This window comes from Pleurodeles waltl, chromosome 2_1, assembly GCF_031143425.1.
Source record: "Pleurodeles waltl isolate 20211129_DDA chromosome 2_1, aPleWal1.hap1.20221129, whole genome shotgun sequence".
Classification (NCBI taxonomy): domain Eukaryota; kingdom Metazoa; phylum Chordata; class Amphibia; order Caudata; family Salamandridae; genus Pleurodeles; species Pleurodeles waltl.
In genome coordinates, this window is record NC_090438.1 from 566,437,524 (window position 1) to 566,453,402 (window position 15,879).

Below are 15,879 nucleotides of genomic sequence, written 5' to 3' on the forward strand. Positions count from 1 at the left end.
ATAGGGACTGTGTTATCATCAACAGCACTTTGAATTTCGACGACTCAAATACAAACAAATATTTTATCATAATTCAGTATTAAAACACATTTATATTAAGTAGTCATTGTATTCGGCTATTAAACCCTTCTAAATGTTGACACATGTACTGGCATGCTATGTCACCATTATAAAAAGTCAACTTATTTCGTCCTCCATTGATTTTACTAGACAAATTTGAATGTGTCCACACATCCCTAGAGTGACTGCTAGCCAAGACTCCACATGTTACAAACTGTGATTTTGAATACAGCAGTTGCACACCATGATTACTGCCAGCCTAGTGAGTAACTGCAAGTCATTCTATCTTGAATGAACACTGGTGTCAGACATTTGGCAAAATCCCTTCCTCAAGAAAAGAGTCAAAACAACATTAACAATGCAGTTTTTATTTCTCTGTCTTTATTTAAGGCAATGTTTTATCATAAAATGAAGCATTGAGCAAAGTTATAATATTAGAATACAGGCTGTAACTTAGTTACTTAAGTCTTCTTGAACTTTTTGTTTTACATTTTACATTTTTTGTCGCCATAACTATTCTAAAGATAATAACTGTTTTAGAAGAAAATTAAACAGAAATTAAAATGTAACTAAATACACTAAGATAAGATGTTAAACAAATTTGAGAACAAGTGTCTTAAATGGATTTACCTTGAATACAGATTAATTCTTGTATATTTGAATGCTCCTGAATTGGGACACACAGATATGATTAAGCCACTGAACTTTCATGGACAGTTTTGTAGAATGATACTTGCAATATCAAATCATATAATCACAAATATTTACTTGTTTCCGCTGATAAGCATTACAAGTATAAAATTATGTTTCTAAAATAGCAGCATTGATTATACAGGAATTACAAATCTGTTCCTCTTGCTAGTTCAATGGGAACGTTACAGTCTATTGAGTATATATTTGATAAGTTTCTTCTCAGCCACATGTCCAAAGCCTCTTTACATGTTTTAGGTTGTATGCCCAGAATGGGGATATCAGAAGTTGTTTCTTTAGTCGCAATGTTTTGGAACAGAGAAACAGGAAATATGCTGTTGGCTGCCAAAATTACAATTACAGTGGTCCGAAATGTTTTTGAAAGAGGACCTTTTTTTTAACCGAAATGTAGTATAGGAAGAATCCCTAGTCTGAATTTGATATACAGACGTCTCTTCAAATCGGGTCCAAATGGTCAAATTAATATGTACAATTGTTAGAAGATTTTAATTTCATATATCGCAGTGTCATCTTTCTTTTACTAATTGTGGTAAGGTTTGAGAAAAGGAGAGTCTGCATAGATCCAGCAGCAATAATTTCTTACCCTTCCACCATTCCGCATGTTCTCATCAGACACTAATGAAAAGAAACTGTGTTGCAGGGGAATAGGACACATGTTCCTTGAGGCAGGATACCATACCTGTATTTGAATGTGTGAGCTCATTAAAGCCAAACCTGAAGGCTTTGAAAAAGTCTACAAGAGAAAACAGGAAGAACATCGGATAAGAGACATATGGAGAACATAATGGGAAAAGTCGGACAATGGAAATCAATGAGAAATAAACATAAATGAAAAGTCAATAGAAAAAACACAAAGGAAAGAACAATGTGGGAGATGTACAGGGAAAAGTCCCCTTGGTCCTGACTAAAACATTTAAAAAAGGTTGCTACAGGCAAGAACTAAAACAAAAAAGGAATGTTTTCTGTATAAAATGTGTGACCAGAAGTGTAATGATTCGGTGTACTTTTGGGCTGTAAATAACAGTCCCCACACTGCAATCCATGCAGTCCAAAGGAGGCGGAGAGATACCCCAAACAGTGAATATCATGAGTTGAGAGGGAAATGAATAATAATCTAGACCAACGGTACTCAAAGTACGGCCCGCGGGCCGCCAGCGGCCCCACGGACCTAGCTTGGCGGCCCGCGAGACGCACACCAAACGCCACATCATAATGGCAGCAGTATGTAAACATAGAAGAGGGCCGCGGGAGCATGCTCCCGCGGCCCTCCTCTATGTTTACATACGGCGGCCATTGTTTATGGCGTTGCCCTGACGATCCTGGAAGCCAAAGCCCCATAAAAGTCAGCGCTTGCAGCTAACTTTTATGGGGCTTTGGTCGTCAGCTTCCTGTCACCGGCTCCACGTCTGCTGCCCGCCTGCCTGCCTGCTGTTCCACATTTGTGGCATCTTTACAGTGCTTTGAGTCAGGTAAGGCTCTTTGGTTATTTATTTATTTGTTTTTAATGTAGTGTGTGTTACTGGGGTAGGCGTGAGAGCAGATTGCGCTGTGTGTGTGCGCTGTGTGTGTGTGTTACTGGGGTAGGGGTGAGAGCAGATGGTGCTGTGTGTGTGCGCGCTGTGTGTGTTACTGGGGTAGGGGTGAGAGCAGATGGCACTGTGTGTGTGCGCTGTGTGTGTGTGTTACTGGGGTGGGGTGAGAGCAGATGGCGCTGTGTGCAGATGGCGCAGTGTGTGTTACTGGGGTAGGGGTGAGAGCAGATGGCGCAGTGTGTGTTACTGGGGTAGGGGTGAGAGCAGATGGCGCTGTGTGTGTTACTGGGGTAGGGGTGAGAGCAGATGGCGCTGTGTGTGTTACTGGGGTAGGGGTGGGAGCAGATGGCGCTGTGTGCAGATGGCGCAGTGTGTGTTACTGGGGTAGGGGTGAGAGCAGATGGCGCTGTGTGCAGATGGCGCAGTGTGTGTTACTGGGGTAGGGGTGAGAGCAGATGGCGCTGTGTGCAGATGGTGCAGTGTGTGTTACTGGGGTAGGGGTGAGAGCAGATGGCGCTGTGTGTGTTACTGGGGTAGGGGTGAGAGCAGATGGCGCTGTGTGCAGATGGCGCAGTGTGCGTTACTGGGGTAGGGGTGAGAGCAGATGGCGCTGTGTGCAGATGGTGCAGTGTGTGTTACTGGGGTAGGGGTGAGAGCAGATGGCGCTGTGTGTGTTACTGGGGTAGGGGTGAGAGCAGATGGCGCTGTGTGCAGATGGCGCTGTGTGTGTTCCTGGGGTAGGGGTGGGAGCAGATGGCGCTGTGTGTGTTACTGGGGTAGGGGTGAGAGCAGATGGCGCTGTATGTGTGCGCGCTGTGTGTGTTACTGGGGTAGGGGTGAGAGCAGATGGCGCTGTATGTGTGCGCGCTGTGTGTGTTACTGGGGAAGGGGCATTGTTTTGAAAAAGGGGGTGGGGTGGTTGTTCCCCCTCTAAGCCCCGCCCCCTCTAAGCCCCGCCCCCCGCTGTCCCTTCAGTGCGGCCCTCGGCCGCAAACCATACTGCAATTTTGGCCCCCGAGAAAAAGTTTGTGAGTACCCATGAGCTAGACTATCTAAACCTAGTAGTGATAGGTCACTAGACAGCAGCACTGTCATGCAAGACCTAAAAAAGGTATACGGAGATTCTTTTTCGTGATTTTGACTTTTGATCACTAACTGTTAATGGAATATGCGACAGTCTACTTAACTCCATGTTAAAACGCGTGTTTGAGTAAGATTGTTTTCATGAAAGTACGAATACAAAAATAGTAAGTCACTTTCTTTTCACATACAGACTTCCGAGAGGATTTCTGAACGTTCACAGGGAGGTCAGGCATCATTTGAGACAGTTTCTGGTGCCTTGTCGATAATCACAAGACAGAAGTCAGCGGTCACTGGTGGAGGCCTCCTGTCTGCGTCGGCTCTGAAAGTGGCGCTCGATGTTCATTGTTACTTCCCTCTGCAGGTTTCTGCTATTCCTTTTTCCGTCTGAACTAATCCAGCGATGCTGAAGAGCTTGACTGGCAGTGAAGCGCGTTTTGGGGTCAACCACAAGCAGCTTGCTTATCAGATCTTTGGCTGCTGTTAGATCAAAAATAAATCAATAGGCACAAGTTAGAAATGCCGTCCATAGAAAATAAACAATACTTTAGCCAGAAAGTCACATATGGGATCAAGTTTACCTAATGCCTGAAGACTGTATCCCCACCTTTTGTAAGACATTTTTTAAAAATACAATCACCTCCCTCGCCCTTTTTCGGTCTGAGTTTGGCGCCAAAGCTGTCCAAACAAACCTACTGCTTCCAAAATACACACAGCGGACCACCTGCTTTTCTAGACCAGTCTGCTTCTGCCATTGGCTTGAGTATACGACAATCACACCTGGACCCAGCGCATAAGGAATAATACTCCCTTACCTAATGATGTTGGCTGGGTGGGTGTGTCCTTCTTCCTCCAAAGTAGCCGATACATTGATATGCACGAGGAACTATTGTATGCCTCTCTGCATCTCCCTCTCTCGACTCCTAGTTGCTAATGCATGTACAAATGCACACTTGTGCAAATCTTGCTATAATTGGTCAGAACATCAAACCATGATATTTTGGCTTTGCCAGTGCTCTTTTACCCAGCACGCCTGAGGAAGCCAATATGGCGAAATAGTATGGGGTAGCCTCTGATCCACTGTTGATCTTAAATTAACAATTACCTAAATATTCAATAGCTGCTTTTTGATCAAATTACATGAGTATTCGTGAGTATTGAGCCTGACTAAACAAATAGGGGATGACAAAAGCGAGTGGGCTGCAAAAAAGAAAAAAACATTTGAAGAAGCACAATGTATTTGATAAAGCACAATACCACAGAACAGGCTCACCTGAGCACAGGGAAATTAAATCGCATATTCACAGAAATAAAAAGTTTGATCTTTAAAATAACTGAAGTAATCAGAATTCAGGAAAAAGGGACATTCGTTTCATTGCCGGAGGAGGAGGTTTAAAAAATATATATATATATATATTGTGCAGTTTTATATAGTACAAATCCGATCTCTAGGCACTGGAGAGCTATACATAAGCACCAGATTACATTTTTCTGGTGAAGGTCAGGTCAGATCCATTTTTTCAGGCAGAGAGATTAAGGCCCTGATTTAGAGTTCAGTGGATTGATTACTCCCCCACAAATGTGACGGATATCCTGTCCACCATATGACAAGCTTTAAAGTTGTTTCTTTCTGAAGAAAGAGGTAGCATATTTGAGGGTCAGAGGTCCTTTTTGGGGTTGATTATTTCCAAACTGGAGAAGGGGGAGAGCATGATCTGACCAGGAGAGGGGTAGGCAGTGTAACTGTCTTAAGGATGTCAGAGAAGGCAAAAGTCAAGGCTGAGTTCAGCTCTAAGGTAGAGACATTGAGCATATGTGATAAGAGAAGGAGAAGTGGGAGTACATTGAGATAGACAGCACATGTTGGATTAATTATGGAAGGTCCATGCCTCTAGTAGTAGATATGCATATACTTATTTTTCTTAGTTGGGGTGTTTTAGACCTGGCAGCTTTTTGGTGTGTCTCCCCTGTCTTTTTGCCTTTTGACCTCCTGTTTTTATGGTTTACTGGACTCTGTTTTTGCTGGTTTATTGTCTCAGCGCACTTTACCACTGCTGATCAGTGCTAAAGTGCAAAGTGCTCCCTAGGTGAATTGTACTGTTGATTGGCTTATACACGACTGCGTATTTTATTTACTGGTAAGTCCCTGATAAAGTGCACCACAGGTGCCCAGGGCCTGTAAATCAAATGCTACTAGTGGGCCTGCAGCACTGATTGTGCCACCCACATAAGTAGCCCTGTAAACATGGCTCAGACCTGCCACTGCAGTGTCTGTGAGTGCAGTTTTAAACTGCCAATCCGACCTGGTAAGTGAGTAAACCTTCCCTTTTTGTACATGTAAGGCACCCCTAAGGTAGGCCCTAGGTAGCCCCATGGGCAGGGTGCAGTGTGTTTAAAAGGTAGGACATAAACAATTCTGTGACTCTGCCTGTTTGTGGATTCCCCGTCCGGGTCAGTTTGACAGTTGAGTTGTTTACACCTCTCCTCCAGACAGTGGCACAAACGGAGCTGGGATGTTGCCTGCATATCCTGTAGCCATCTGAGCTACAGTGGAGGGTGGAGTGGTCGTTTGCACCTAAAAGAACTGTGCCTGCCCTCACACAATGCAGTCTTCAATCCCCTGGTGTGTGTCTGGGGCCTGGCCTGGACAAGGAAGGATCTTGTAAATACTTTAGACTTTGCTTTGAAGTTTGCCAACTTCAAAGGCAGAAAGAGGTATAAGAAGAGAACTGAAAACCACAGACTTTTTAAATCTTTCTGGCCTGCAGTTGCTGCTTCTGCCTGAAAACAGTGCAAATGGTGAACTTTGCTGTGTGTCCTGCTTGAGAAAGTTCTCCAAGGGTTTGAAGTAGAGTTTTCCCCCTGTTGGAAGTCTCAGGGACACCAGAGATTTCAGTTTCCTCGACCTGCAGCACTGGGATCTGTTCAAGAGGATGAACCACCACAAAGCCGGCAATTACACCGCCGGCCTGCACCGTGACCTGACTATGCCGCACGGAGCCGCACTGCCCCGCTTCGCAGCGGGACCCTGGTCTCACCAATGCCATCATCGGACGACTTCACCGAGCCGATGCTCACACTGCGACCTGTGGGCCCTGCACTCAGGCATCTCCTTGCTCACACTGCAGCTTGGGCATCACCGATGACACCGCTCCTGCTGACACTGGCACCCCTGCCTGCACCGTATCCTGTGGACAACGCTCGTGAGGGTCACGAAGCACTATCCTGTCCCGCACCGCTGGATTGAGCCTACCGACAACAGCGCTTCAGCAACAACGATGGCGCTGCCTGCACCGTTACCTGGTGACACTGCACATCGCACAGCCCTGCTTCACACCGCAGTCCTGGTCTCACCGACGCCGCTGGATGCCATCACTGAGCCGCTGCCTGCATCGTGAGCTGTGGGCACTGCACGTTGCATCATCCCACGTTGCATCACAGCCCCGATGCCGTCCACGCCAGCACTCCTGACTTCACCAGCCTGAAGTTCGATCAGCAATGCTGGTGATTTCAAGGGCCCGACGACTCTTGCACTCACTCCGGAACCGACACCTTGACACCAGCAACGCCACTCTCCAAAGCTCACCGCGGGGATCACAGCGCCCTACAATTCCAAAGGTACTTTTTGGGGGTCTTCCGGACACCGTAGCTGGCCTGCAACACCGCAGCTAACCTGAACTGTTAGTTATGTTGATCACAATGCAGTGATAGCCCTAGGTGGAGCCCTAGGTGGAGCTATCAACTTCAAGGAACTTTTGAGTAAATCTTGCAGAATTCATATTTTTATTACTGTATGTTGGATTTTTATTGTATTTGGTCTTGTTTAATAAAGATAAATATTGGCTATTTTTCTAAAACTGGTGTGGTGTCCTTTTGTAGTTTTTCACTTATTACTGTGTGTTCTGTGCAAATGCTTTACACATTGCTTCTATGATAAGCCTGACTGCTCGTGCCAAGATACCAAGGGGGTGAGCAGGGGTTATTATAGGAGCAATTTGCCTCCTGACCCTTGTAAATTCTGATGTGGCCTAGAACTAGTCTTGGTAGAGGTCTGAAAAACATGACCAGCCAATGATTAAGAGGGGGAAATGCATGAAAGCATGTAATTGGAGTGAGAAAAAACATGGCTCAGAACTCAAGGACCAGCCATTATAAACCTCTAACTAACCGGAAACGGATCCCAACGGGAACACATCCATCTTGATTGGCCCAGAAATGTAAAATGTCTACAGTTCCTTAGCAAGGACCCAACCTAGATGGCCCTTAGATACGAAGAGTACACAAATAAGAGTATGGCCTTTATTAAATTTGGTGAATGGCTAACATCGCTCAATCATTGTTGTTTTCACCTAGAAGATCGTCTGAAATGTACATGATGGTGCATGGGCACACAGTGGTGCTTCTAGTCGACCTGAAGGCTCCTCACAGATGCAGGTTCATGAGCGGATGCTGCTCACTCCTACTTTGGACATCTGGTTCTGCTGTGGTGCTGGCACTGTTCCTTCAGGTGAAATATGCACACTCTGTGCAATTGTGTGACATGTGTAGCTCTCGCACTGTCTTTCTGTCTGTGTGTGTACAATGAACTTATGGATACACCTTGCTAATCGTGCCGGGTTCGCTTGACTTTGCGTAAGGTTAACATTCACTCAAGGTAGTGTGAACTTGTGTTTGATACATGACTATTTCTCATTGACTAGCAATCTGCGTTTGCAGGGCAAGTGGTTGGCTGTCTGTTAAGATTCCACTGTTCCTTTGCAAATTTTTGAAGTACTTGAAGTAAAAAGGCAGTTAAATGCGCTTCCTGGGTGAAACCAGATTCACGAGTTAGCATAAAGTTTCGGACACCACTATGCCCACTCATTAAGAGCTGGAGGACCTATCAGCCACATAAGCTGTCAGAGAAAGCACTCTTGGTAGTCTTCGTAGTCTCGGTGCATGATAATCGTGCGGCAGTATGAGTGATTAATTCATCTGATCCTGTGTTTTCTTAGTTGGAATAGGGAGTAACTTGCGGTAACAGTCTTGGGAACATTATCACCACAGGGCACTCCACACTATGTAGTGTGTCCTCTGTGAACTTGTATTTCTAGCCAAGTACAGGCCTCCTGGCTAGAACTTTGACAGTCATTAGATAAAAATATCAAGTCTAAAGAAAATTGCAAAATAACATAGTTTTGTTGTTGCTGTCAACATTTTTATATTTTGTTATCAGAATGCCTCAGAATGCCTGTTGAGATTACCTGTTTTTGAAAATACGTTGTTCATGTGCTGTCCTTGGTGTTGGGCTAAGGACCAAGGCTGAGCATAAGACATGCAGACCCATATGTATACTTTTTTATCGCCGCATTTGCGCCGCTTTTTTATGCAAAAGCGGGGCAAACACAAAATACAATTGTGGGGTATATACTCTGTTTGCGCCGAATGTGCTTAAAAACGTTTGACGCACATTTGGCGCAAACCGTGCACCATATTTAAACTTTGACGGCCGAGCCCGTGGACGTCAAAATTCCTCAGTTTGCGTAATTTTTTGGATGCAGGAAACTGCCTTGCGTTAATGACATGCAAGGTAGGCGTTCCCACCCAAAAAATTACTTTAAGGCCTGTGCGCCTTATTTATACTCCTGCGTCATTTTGATGCACAGGAGGGGGCAAGCCTTAAAAAACATCACACAGCCTCATGTGCGCCGTTTTTTAACGCCTGGGTCAGGGCAGGCGTTAAGGGAGCTGTGGGCTGACTTCCATGGTCTCTGACCATGGAAGGAGTCCAGAGGTGCCCTTCCCTGCCCCCAGGGACACCTCCTGCCACCCTCGCCCACCCCTGGAGGACACCCATGGATGGGGGACCCATCCCAGGTAAGTACAGGTAAGTTGAGGTAGGTATTATTTTTTATTTTTTTAAAGTCGCACAGGGGGACTTTATTTGGGCCCCCCTACATGCCACTGTGCCCAATGGCCATGCCCAGGAGACTTACGTCCCTTGGGCAAGGGGGCATGACTCCTGTCTTTGCTAAGACAGGAGTCATTTCAATGGGGGTTGTGCGTCAAAAAATGGCCCAAGTCCGGTTTGAGGCATGATTTTTGCCTCAAACCTGACTTGCACCATTTTTTGAGGTACAACACCCATTTTCCCCTATGCCGGCGCTGCCTGGTTTGAGTACTCAGACCAGTCCGCAGCACCGGCTAACGTCATTCCTTAAATAAGGCGCCCGCATGACGCGTAGGAATGGCGTTAGCCGGCGGTAAAACTTTGGCCGCAAACCAGCGCTGGCGCTGGTTTGCGTAAAAAAGTATAAATATGGGCCTGTATTTTGTATGTTTGCCCCGCTTTGGCATCAAAAAAAGATGCAAATGCGGCGCTAAAAAAGTATAAATATGGGCCGCAGTGCGCGCCTTGGACAGTTTTGGTAATCCTGTTGTACGTTTGTATTATAGAGGGAGGAGTATCTCATATACAATCTTTTTTACATTATAGCCATCAACTACTTACCATTATACTCTTTAGCATGAGGAATGAAATCAATGGTGGGGTACTCTGGTGTTTAAACCTCTTTCATTGCAAGGAACTAAAGCCCTTTTGGCCTAATGTCACAGATAAAACCCAAACCATAAAAATTATTCACGTTCAACAAACAGATAAGCATCGCCTTTACCACAGCGGAGGGTCTGCTTCAGAGCTATAAATAGCCAATTAAGTGTAGCATCTGCAAATTACACCTACCCCCAAATGGCATTCCTGCTACAGCCCTTGGCAAATAAGAGAAAAAGTGTCCAATTGTTTCTATACACAAGCAGTAGAGACAGTTGGCAGGTGGGGATAGGGAATTACTAATCGCTATTACTACTTCAAGTTAACAATGTATAAGCACCTTAATTTAAAAATGTTGGCACTGTTCCTTCAGGTGAAATTAAAGCTTTACATTATCTTTTAGCAAAGATACCCAACTATTTACGGGTTTCAATGTCATGATGGATTTTTATAAAACTCTGTCATTTTTAAAACTTTCAATTGACGGTCATATTTTCTGGTTCTGAGGTGACATATTTAATAGACGTGGAGTTTCACTCTAATGGGCAACATTCATTCATGTTTATTAGAATTTAGGTTCCATCCTTGGTAGATAGATGATTTTCACAAGAATCCTTGAAGAAAAAAATTGAGAAGTTCACCCACATAGGATACATGAGGATCCCGTTGCAATAAATATTTCTGTAAACTAAGCTCAGGGAATTAGGGAAAATATTATCTGTAATGACTAAGACAAAGAAGCAATTCACTTATTGAGTGAACAAAATCAAAGGAAAGATAAGCATTTCCCAAACAGTTTTGAATAAGACCTCAAACTCTTAACTGAAAGCATGCAACGTAGGTAGCATACTTTATAAGCATTAAGTCAGTTAAGCAAAGACACCACATTCTATTCGGATAATGAGTAGCATGTGGCACATGACCATAGCAAGAAAGAGAATGTCCATACGAGCAGCATCTAAAAATTTTTATCAGAGTGTAGCAAGGAAAATAAAACCTATTTTGTCAATATTACAAAAAAAGAGTGGTACTGGTAGCAACCTCAAAAGAGCCCAACTCCAGAAAGGCCTACAAGACCTCACTCAGGAGCTACCATCACAAACTGAAAGAGACCAAGAAGAAAGCTCTGAGGAAGAGGATTGAAGCCAGCAATAACAAATACAAAGAACTCTTCACCATCGTTAAGGAGTTCACCCATTCAGCAGCCACTGTTAACTCCATTACCCCATCGCAAGGACTCTGCAACCAGCTCTCTGGATATATTAAATCTACAGGATTCATCACTCTCGACCACACCCTACCTCACCTCTGACCTCCACCATGAAGGTCACCACACTCACAGAGTGGACCCCGGTGGCCAACAAAGATACAACTGCTATAATGGCATCCATCGACTGGGGCCCCCCATGGACCCATGTCCCCATCGCTTCCTCAAACTAGGAAGACCCATAATAAGCACAGCACTCACAACATGTAATCAACACTCCCATCACTAAATCCAGTTTCCCAGATGCCTGGAAAGACAGAGATGTCACCCGTTCCTCAAGAAACCATCTGCAGACCCCGAAGTCCTCAGCAACTATCAACCCATCTCCTTGCTCCCCTTCCCAGTCAAAGTAATAGAAAAGGCTATCAACCTTCAGCACACCCACTACCTTGAACACCACAAATTCCTGGACAACTCGCAATTAGTTCTCCACAGTAACCACAGCACAAGACAGCCCTCATCACAGCTTCAGGCGGCATTCACACCATACTAGATCAAGGTCACACTTCAGCACTCGTCCTCCTGGACCTCTCCGCTGTCTCCCACCACACACTTATCTCCAGTCTCCACGAAACCAGAATCCAAGCACCTACTCTCAAGTGGATATTCTTTTTCCTGACCATAAGAACACAATGGGTCAAGCTCCCTTTGTTCTCCACAGACCCCAAAGACATAATCTGCGAGGCCCAGCATGGCTTTTCACTCAGCCCCACTCTCTTCAAAGTATACATGACTTCTCTAGTAAGCATCATTCGGACCCATTGGCTCAACATCATCTCTTATGCTGGCAAAACCCAACTCATTCTGTCGCTCTCAAAAAACACCAACATCACCAAAAGTAATTTCAAAATGTGCATGACTAATACGGCCAACTGGACGACAGACAACTACCTCAAACTCAGCGCTGACAAGACATAAGTGCTGATATTTGGCAACAATAACTCATCCTGGGACACCGCTTGGCGGCCCACAGAGCTGGGATTACCCCGCTCAACCTCCGACCATGCCAGAAACTTGAGCATCATCCTGGACACTGACATCCCCATTAGATGAGGCCCCTCTCCACCCCCCGCGCCTTGAGACCCTCAAAGGGTAGTAGTTGTGCCTTACAAATACTGATTGATTGATTGAGACATCAAATCAACAATGTCCCCTCCGCCTGTTTTCACATACTTCGCATGCTCAGAAAAAGTGTCAAGTAGCTCCCTCCTGGCACCAGAAAAACTGTCACTCAGTCTCTCATTACAAGGAGTCTGGACTGTGGCAATGCCCCTACTACGGCATCTCTGCACACCTGCTATGCGTACTGGAAACCATCCAAAACGCTGCTGCTAGACTAATCCTCAACCTTGCTCACTGCATGCACATCACACCCCACCTCTGAAAACAACACTGGCTGCCCATTCGGAAATGCTACCAGTTTAAGATGCTCACTTATGCCTAAAAGGAACTCCACAACTAGGGTATTACCTACCTCAACCACCATCTAAACTTCTACCAACCAACCAGGAACCTCCGGTCTGCATCACTCGTGCTCACCCATCATCATCATCATCGTAGCTTTATTTCGGTAAACACAGATACCATAAAAGCACATCACAAAAAATCACAATTTTACAAAAATATACTATAGATAAAGGTCCGTGAATAAAAGTCCTTGAATGTAAGACATTTCCCTTTAAGAACAAACCATATAAAATCGTGATAGAATAAATATTGCATTTTCCATAATAAATATCATGACACAAATATATTCCTAATTTAAAAACGAGAGATGGGTTAAAATGAAAGTACAAAGCATTCCCTTTATGCACTCCTATTAATGGGATGATTTTAACATTTTTATTCTAACACACCAAATTTCATCTAAATAGCTTGCTAAGGCAAATGCCACCGTGCCCTCAGTATTAGACCTAAAAATTCTGAGGGCAGTAAAACGGTTCTGGAAGCCCATGATTCTACAAAGAGGTACAATCCATTTGTTTCGTTGTTTATCGTAAGCAGGACAATGGAATAGTACATGAGTGCTACATTCAGGAAGGGAGCAGCCCATCGGACAAAGATTGGCATAGGGATAATCTTTAGACCAAGTACAGGTGAAAGAATGTAGCGGTAGCAAGCCTAGCCTGAATCTGATGTAAAGGGTGCGGGCTCGAGGGAATGTAATCAAATCCACATATGATTCAAACTCATAGTGAAATTTGACTGATGTGAACTTGTCCGTCAAACTACCTAGAGGGACTTCTGTTAAATTCCCCACTTTTACCCACCGCAAATATCCATCCTTTACAACTTGTGCCACATTTTTGGGTAAATTATTAGGAGCCATCCAAAAATGGGCCAGCCCCAGTTTAGTCAGACTAGCCCTAACATACTTGCACCAGGGGATTTTTTCTGTGTTGTTTCCACTTATCAAAGCTTTCAACCATGTTCTATACGGGCTAAGTATATCCAAGGACCATAGTCTGATCCAATATAGTATTGGTCTCAGCGCTGCTATATGAGCAATAGAATTGAGGTTCACGTCCATGCGTACAGGCAACGTAGGAGAACTAGTGGGCATTCTCAGAATAGACTTTATAAAAAAGTTTTCAGCAATCTCCAGATCCTTTAGGTTTCCATGCCCCCATAGCTCTGCTCCATAAAGAGCATTCCCTCTTGCTTGTAGCTTGTATATTTCCATTGCTGGAGTGATTGCAAACCTGGGGGACCTGTTTGCAAATCTCAGAACACCACCCAGGTTCTGCTTCAGTGACATATGTGCCCTTGCTATCTGAGCCTGCCATCTATGCGTATCCTCCAATCTAACCCCCAAATACACAAATTCAGCGACTCTCTCCAACTCTACCCCTTCCATAGAGATGCTCTTTCTTACTTTATGTTTGTTGTCACCAAAGATCATGTACTTTGTTTTCATAGAGTTCACTTCAAGACTGTGATCTCTACAGAAGGATGTGAATTTTTGGAGTAAGTTTGCTAAACCAGACGCAGTTTGGGATAACAATTAGGTATCATCCGCGAAGAGCAGGCATGGTGTCTTCACCCCCCCTAATTTGGGAGCATCATTGTCACAAGCAAAAAGATAAGGAATGCAAGCATTTATAAATATAAGGAAGAGGGTTGGGGCTACAACACACCCTTGTCTCACTCCCCTTTTAATTGGGATCTCTCTAGTTACTTCCCCATTTGCTCCCCATCTAACTTTGGCAAAGGTCTTATTATACAAGCTTTTGATTATATTTAGTAGCGTACATGGGAGTTCTGATCTATCCAGTATCTCCCATAGCTTTTGGCGTGGGACCAGGTCAAATGCAGATCTAAGATCCACGAAGGCTACGAATAACTTCCCTCCATCCTGGTCGACAGACTTCCATTTAATCGTGAGGAATCTGAATATCTGGTCGATTGTGCTAATTTTTTCCCTAAAGCCAGCCTGGAAGTCACTCAGGATTTGTGATTCTTGCATCCATACCTTGGTTCTCATCAGAATCTGATGGCAAAATATTTTTTGTAGGTTATCTAAAAGACTGATTGGCCTGTAATTTATTGGGTCAGATCTGTTTCCCTTTTTATAGATAGGTATAATGATAGCACCCCTCCAGGTGCAAGGGAAATTTCCAGTGGCCAAGACTGCATTTGATACTTTATTTATATACGGGACCCATATCTCTGGGTAGGATTTATTTAAATCTGCCGGAATACCATCGAGGCCAGGAGCCTTTCCCGATTTTTGGGCCATAACTGCCTCTCTTGTTTCAGGTAGTGTAAATGGCATAGGGTTGTTTTCAGAAAGAGAACCCAATTTGTATGCCTCAGGAACATAAACTTCCTCTTCATAGAGTTTCGTGAAGTGATCAGCCCAAGTATCGGCGGGGATATGGCAGTCAAGTCTATTGCCCTGGTTTAGCCCATTGGAAGCTACCAGGGAGCAAAAACGTTTTATACAGTATGCTTTTCCCTGGCTGCTGTGAATAGGTTCTGCCAGGCCTCCATTTCCCAATTGTTTTTGGCCTGCTTTATTGTTGACACATAATCTCGTCTGACATTCGTTATCAGGTTTTTATCTCTTGATTTGATCGCTTTGATCAGACCATTTCTAGCAGCCCTGCATGTTTTGTCAAACTACCTGTGACAGAAGCGCACTGGGTGTTTGACTTCTCTGTTAGTTTTTAGAAAAAGATCCCGCAGAGTATCAAATAATGCCGTATGGAGACTCAGGATCTCATTTGGAGAATGGAAAGAAGAGGTTTCAACAAGCTGATGTGTTGATACTATATCATACATAATCTTCTGTAATTTTGTTGACTTTTGGAAGCACTCCCATTTCAAGGTACGCTTGTTAGAGGAGAGTGTTAGGGGCAGAAAGATTCTCTTATTACAATGGATATCCTCATTTTCTAGAATTAGGCCCTCGTAGGTGACTAAAATTGGGGCGTGGTCACTTGTATACTGTCTTCCTACACGCATGTCATGTACACTAACCCAAATTCTTGTATTGATTACCGCATAATCCAATGTACTACTATACTGGCCTCTGAAAAAAGTGTGGTTTGCAGGTATGTCCAAGGGAAAACGGCCATTCGCAGGGCGAAGGCCATGAGTAATCATAAAGTGAATAAATTGGAGCACTCTAGTGTTTGCCCTGACCTGTTTCTTTAGAGAGGAAAAAGGCGGGATATTCCATGCTGCGTCTTCTAATT

At 44.3% G+C, this 15,879-nt stretch overlaps 1 protein-coding gene across 1 annotated transcript in view; it reads right to left on the bottom strand.

Moving 5' to 3' along the window:
- Positions 1 to 3,278: 3,278 nt before the first annotated feature.
- The window catches only part of DCLK3 (doublecortin like kinase 3), a 152,729-nt gene continuing 140,128 nt past the window's right edge, over positions 3,279 to 15,879 (bottom strand). The window contains exon 5 of the mRNA XM_069214970.1: positions 3,279 to 3,863. Within this exon, the coding sequence (XP_069071071.1) occupies positions 3,667 to 3,863 (197 nt within the window). The 3' untranslated portion in view covers positions 3,279 to 3,666. The remainder of the gene's footprint in view (positions 3,864 to 15,879) is intronic.